Source organism: Haplochromis burtoni, unplaced genomic scaffold (genome assembly GCF_018398535.1).
Source record: "Haplochromis burtoni strain Fernald_Lab_line unplaced genomic scaffold, NCSU_Asbu1 Contig_2649, whole genome shotgun sequence".
Taxonomy (NCBI): Eukaryota; Metazoa; Chordata; class Actinopteri; order Cichliformes; family Cichlidae; genus Haplochromis; species Haplochromis burtoni.
The window spans coordinates 2,577-8,362 of NW_024585010.1; the positions used below are offsets into that span (position 1 = coordinate 2,577).

At 39.0% G+C, this 5,786-nt stretch overlaps 1 protein-coding gene across 2 annotated transcripts in view; it reads right to left on the reverse strand.

Annotated features, from left to right (window-relative positions):
• Positions 1–4,298: 4,298 nt before the first annotated feature.
• The window catches only part of LOC121813800 (G-protein coupled receptor 35-like), a 3,445-nt gene continuing 1,957 nt past the window's right edge, over positions 4,299–5,786 (reverse strand). The window contains exons 3-4 of one of the 2 annotated variants that reach the window (XM_042217701.1): positions 5,156–5,343; positions 4,299–5,036 (exon numbers count right to left, since the gene is read on the reverse strand). In XM_042217701.1, coding sequence (XP_042073635.1) covers positions 4,523–5,036; positions 5,156–5,343 — 702 coding nt within the window. In that variant the 3' untranslated portion in view covers positions 4,299–4,522. The remainder of the gene's footprint in view (positions 5,037–5,155; positions 5,344–5,786) is intronic. The other variant, XM_042217702.1, reaches the window with a different exon arrangement.

Genomic DNA, 5,786 nt, shown 5'->3' on the forward strand with positions numbered 1-5,786 from the left:
GTTATTTATGTCACTGCGGCATGTCAGTACCTTTTTTTCCTCACAGTTTATATCTTGTCTTTATCTCTCTACGCTCTCGTTACCTCTTGTTGCTTTCCCTCACCCTCTAACTGCAAGTATTAATAAACAAGATACTTTTACAGTTAGAGGAAGTAAGACTATAACTAGAATAACTTCTTAAGTCAGACCTTTAAATTTATGTGAAACTAACAATCTAATTTTAACAATCACTTTTTTACTCTTCCCCTGTTCCGTTAGTTGAACAGCAGCTCTATTTTTTAAATAATTTAATAAATATTCAGATCTCAGGCTGATGGATACACAAGCACATAAATCTAAATTATTTACATACCATGCAACATACACAACAGATGATCAGGATAGTCAAAGGAAGGCAGACACAGGTGTTGATCCACGTCATTATCAGGGTAGACTCCATCTCTGACGGACTCTTTTGTGGTCGAGTTGCTGGAAAATGTTTGACCAAATTTTCTTGAGAAGACAAAAACTGTTGGAAACCTAGTGGCAGAAAAAAAATTACCATTATGCTCACATGAAATTATAGGTTAGAAAGGTTTAGGAGAAAAGTCGGTTGAACTAACAATAAAATAGTTTTTATTTTAACTTCGAGACCTGGATGATTTCACATTTTTTCTTCTGAATTCAGTTTTTGTACTCAGTCCTACATATCCTTTCGACCAGGACATACCCTGGTCAAAAAAACCCACTTCAATATTCCTCACAGTGTTACGGGAAGCCACAATAATGACACCCAGAGTAAGCATCTGGTTAGATATCATATTTCTATGATTTTTAGGACTGCTGTCTTCCAATATCTCAAAAATTACAAAGATTGTGTCTCAGAGTGACGCTGAAAAACTGGTTCATGCATTTATTACTTCTAAGCTGGACTACTGTAATTTATTATTAGCAGGAAAAGCCTTCAGCTGAACCAAAGTGCCACATCAAGAGTACTGACAGGGTTACAAAGAGAGAGCATATTTCTCGTACACTGGCTTCTCCGCACTGGAGCATTTTGATAAAGCATATATTTAGGTCTGGATCAGGTGACCCTGAATCTTCCCTTTCTTATACTGCTGTGGCCTCAGTCTGGTTGGGGCTGGTTTGATCTAAAACCTGGAGGACGCTGGCCCTCGAGGCCCGGAGTTGGACACCCCTGAGTTGGTCCATTGACATTTCTAAGGCTTTGGGACTCTGGTGAACCATTATAAGAGATATTTTTTTCACAAATGGAGAAAACTTACCTTCCAATGAATGACTGACTTACCGTTACTGCAAGAGTGGATCAAGGACTCATCCAGGAGGTCACAAAAGGATCCAGAACAGCATCTACAGAACTGCAGGCCTCACTCGTGTCAGTTACAGTCAGTGTTCATGATTTAACAATAAGAGAGAGACTGCAGTCAGAAAATCTGCAATATGACAAGTTTGTCTTCAAAGGGGAAGTTGCAGTGACAATCGCATCCTACACCCAGTTCACACTCGCAGCACATAGTCATTATTGTTTTTTTAACAATAATGACTCGCTCACTTCATGCAGCCTCTAACTTCACCGTATCAGTGAGAAATCTATTAACTCTGTATGGCGCAGTTCTTTGCCACATGAAGTCCTGAACCCTGGAGAGGTCAGCTGCCTTTCACCTCTGGGACTCATTAGCTGTAAGTGCAGATGTCGCTGAGATAAGTTGTCTTTGGTCTCCAGTACGCTTGCAGATGGCTCGGTCCTCCTGGATCCATCCGCCTCTCGCTCCTGGTGAGCATTATTGCAGCGTCCCACCCTCATTATCAAGAATCTGTGAAGTTCAGTGACAAAGAAACATCCACTCTCACACACTCTCTCACTCACACACTCAAGCACACATACACACCGCAGGAAGATTGTTTATCCATGTGAGCATTTTAACATTTTTGAAACTGTATGAATATGTTTCTCTGTGTTATTTAGCTCTGTGTTTTTCCTGTCCCTTATTATTGTCTTGTCTCAGTTCCTTTGTGGCCTCTCCCTCATTCTCAATGGTTTAAGCCCAGCTCTAGCCAGGCCTGTTGTCATTGTGCCTCAGTGGTTGTGTTCTGCTCTGTCTTTCCAGCTTTAGCAGCTTTTCTGTTTTTATATTAGTTAGAACCAGAAACTAACAAACAAAAATCTTAATTAAAACATTGTATTTTATTTTTTACTTATACATACATTTACAGATTAAACTGCCAGCTTTGTATTAATGTTGATCATTTGTTTCCCTTTTCTTGTATTAATCTCTATCCGGTCTTTAAGTGATGACCTGATAAATCCTGCTTCCCCGCCCAAACTACCCTGCGTTTAATAAGGCTTTTGTGTTTTTAACATGTTAATCTCAAAAAGCCCCTAAAAACAGTCAGTGATCACTGTGGGCCTCTCTCAGTTTTTATTACCGCTATTCATTTTCAAGCTCGGTTTTTAAAAGCTTACGATATAACTACAGCCCAGCCCATGCACCAGTATATTAATGTCTAACCTCGTATTGTGGATGGATTATCTCAGTTGTTCTCCTGACTGAAGTTTGGTCCGTTTACAGCATCCTGCCATGCGATTGCATTTGTCCCTAACCATCAGGAACCCTCACGTTAACTTTTGTCGAGGGGAAAAAAGTTAGCGTTCATCCTCCAGCTTCACTGTTTATATTATGCTAACATAGCTGTGTCGCTAGCGGTCACGTAGCGCATCATTATATAGCAGCTAGCCAAACTTCAGTAACCCTACAAACGTCACTGCTGTTTAGTTTTCTGTCTTTATGTATGTTGGAAGTGAGCAGAGCTGTACGTTTTAATTTGTTTCAGAAATCCCTCAGTCAGGACATGCCATATTATATTTAGATGGAAGTTAACTTCCTGCTAACTTCTAACTCGCTTAAATGTCATAAATTCCATTTTCATGGATGCCTGGATGTTAAACTTAATTGTTACACCTGGTAGAGCAGCCACACTGATCATTTTATTACAGATAGAAGAATTTAGACCGTTTGTAACTCTCAGTGATCCTACAGTGATCGTTTGACCTATGGACCCGCTAGTGATGTGTCGGTCGCGAACGAAACGGCTCTTAGAGCCAGATCATTGACATGAATGACAGGTGTCAGCTCCTTATCAGGATCATGTTTCTTTTTTTCTTTCTCTCACTTTCTCTCTCACTTTTTTTCGCTTCATGCACAAGAACAGAGCAGGAGGGAGGGCAACAACAAGAGACGACATCGTCACATTAGAAAGGCCTAGTAATGAAAATAAGTGACACCAAGAAAAGAAACAAAATGATGTCCACTCATCAGGGCAATGGGAAGATAAAACACAGTCAGTTGAGTGTGATATTAATGAAGATGCCAATGTGTCTACTGCAACTGTTGCTGCTGCTGCTGCATCTACAACATCATGCAGTAGACCACCACAACCACATAAACCAACCCAGAGCTGTATTAGACAGTTTTTGCAGAAGCCTGTGACCCCAGCAAGAACTCAATTTATAAAGACCTGGCAAAAATGATTGCACTTGATTTCCAACTATTTTTAGTTGTGGATGATAAAGGAATCAGAAAGTTTAGTCATGCACTGAATCCTATGTATGCAATTCCAAGCAGGAAAAAATCTCCTTGTTTTGCGTATTAATTTATATTTTATTGTGTTGTGGTTTGTGTTGTTTCACTTTAAATTTGTTTAAAAGGAGAAAGCTTAATTTTTTTTAAATAGTTAAAAATAGAATTGTAGGTAGTTGGTTTTTGTATTTTATAATTTATTTTTTAAATTTTATGCGGAGTGAATAAATAAAAGCATATTTAGGAGCCGGTTCTCTAAAAAGAGCCAGAATTGCCATCACCTGCAGCAGAGTTTGGGCCCACACGGCTAATGACATCAGACTTAAAGACCGGATTTCACAGTCAGTGTTTACACTTTCCTTTACCTCTGGATAAAAACCTCTTAATGCTAAAACAATCTGAAGTTGTCTCAGAATTGATGTTTTTCATGTCTTCCTTTAGTGTTAGTACAGACAATTTGTCATGGTCCGTGTGAGCAGCTGTGTGTGCGTCCTGTGGGGATGATTGTCTGCCCTCCTCTCACCTGGGCAGCTCACCTGGAGTTAATTCATGGCAATCAACGGACAGTATTTATAGCCAGCTTCACCATCATCTCATGACAGAATTAGAAGATGATTGTATATTTTTAACATCAACAAGAGTTTCACTAAAGAAAAAAAAAAAACCAAAAAAGAACAAAACTGGAGCAACAACATACCTTAATTTTATTAATGTCTAAAAAATAAAAACTTGCATAAAAATAATGCACAAAAAGCTTTGAATTGATGGCTTATTTATAAAACTGTCTATGAAAGAGGAAATGCCATAATTATAATCAGGACATATAAATACATACAAACATGAGAAATATGTGGGAAACTAAATTCTCTTTCCTTTCTGCAATTCTGCTTCTCCTTTTTTTCTCCACTTGTCTCTGCTGAAGTAAACCCACATCTCTGCACCCATCAGCCACTCTGATGATCTGATGCTACGTCAGCTGCAGGGCTGTCCATACTGCAGCAGCACAGACATGCCAGCAGCTTGTCGATGGGCCCTTTCCGCATGAAAAAAAACAGAGTCAAGTCTACAAAAGGACTGAGCAGAGACAAAGTCAAAACGATATCTGGGATATCAGTATCAAAGTGATAATGAAGTGAGACGATTAAAATATAAAAAATGGTGGTGGGAAGTACGATCAGAAAGTAGTTAAGCAACAGCAGAACTAAAGTTCCTGCAATTCTTCTTTTTTCCTCAGTGGGTACTGCGGTGGCAGCAGGCAGCGCTTGTAGGATCCCAATTAGACAGTAGATGAACGGAAGACCCGGCAGGAGGGTGAAACAAATTAAACGGAAATATTGTTGTAAGACTGTGGCAGGAGGAATACTGACAATACAAAGAGCCCAGACCAGAACACAGAGCAGCACAGAACCCTTAGTTTGCCTGATGCAGTCCAACAGTGGGCAGGCGATGAACAAATACCTGCAATACAAGACGAGCAGCTGTACAGATTATCACAATACACAATATTTATGACCATAAAGATGCTGCACATTGAAATCCAATGCCCAGAGGCAGTACACACACTGAAAGACAGATACCTTTCCAGGGCAATGCACACCTTGAAGTAAAGATTAGCCATCACAGCACAGTAGAAAACAAGAGAAGAAGTGTTTGAGATTTTCCTGTCATCAGACTTTGACACCATCATCATCATAGTGCAAATCTGGATAACTGTGGCAATGAGGAGGTTTGTGTAATAGATAATAGGAGTTTTATTCCTTTGCACCTATAGGAAAAGTAAATGAAAGTTACATTGATGTGGTAATAAACATAACAGTCTGTCTTAAACCGAGTCTCTAAAAAGACATAATGGCGCTTAAGTAAAATGTTTCAGGGATGTGGTGATGAAGTCTTGTTTCTGTCTTTGTTGGTACTTTATTCAGGATAAGATCAAGTTTAGGGTGTCACTGACAACATGAAAAACACAGTTAAAAAAATCTAAGAAAACAAAAGTAAATAATAATAATAATAATAATGCCTCTTAAATAAAAAGTGTGTAAAGTAATTTTGCATTTCATACACTTTAGTACAGTTACGTGCAGGGAAACTGGCTGAAGACCTGAGAATATAGCTTTACTGTTCTGAGAGTACAAAGTTAGAAATAAGTAACATGGATTTTATTTTGAGCTGATGATAAATTTGCTGTTTCCACTATTAGCCCCGTATCTC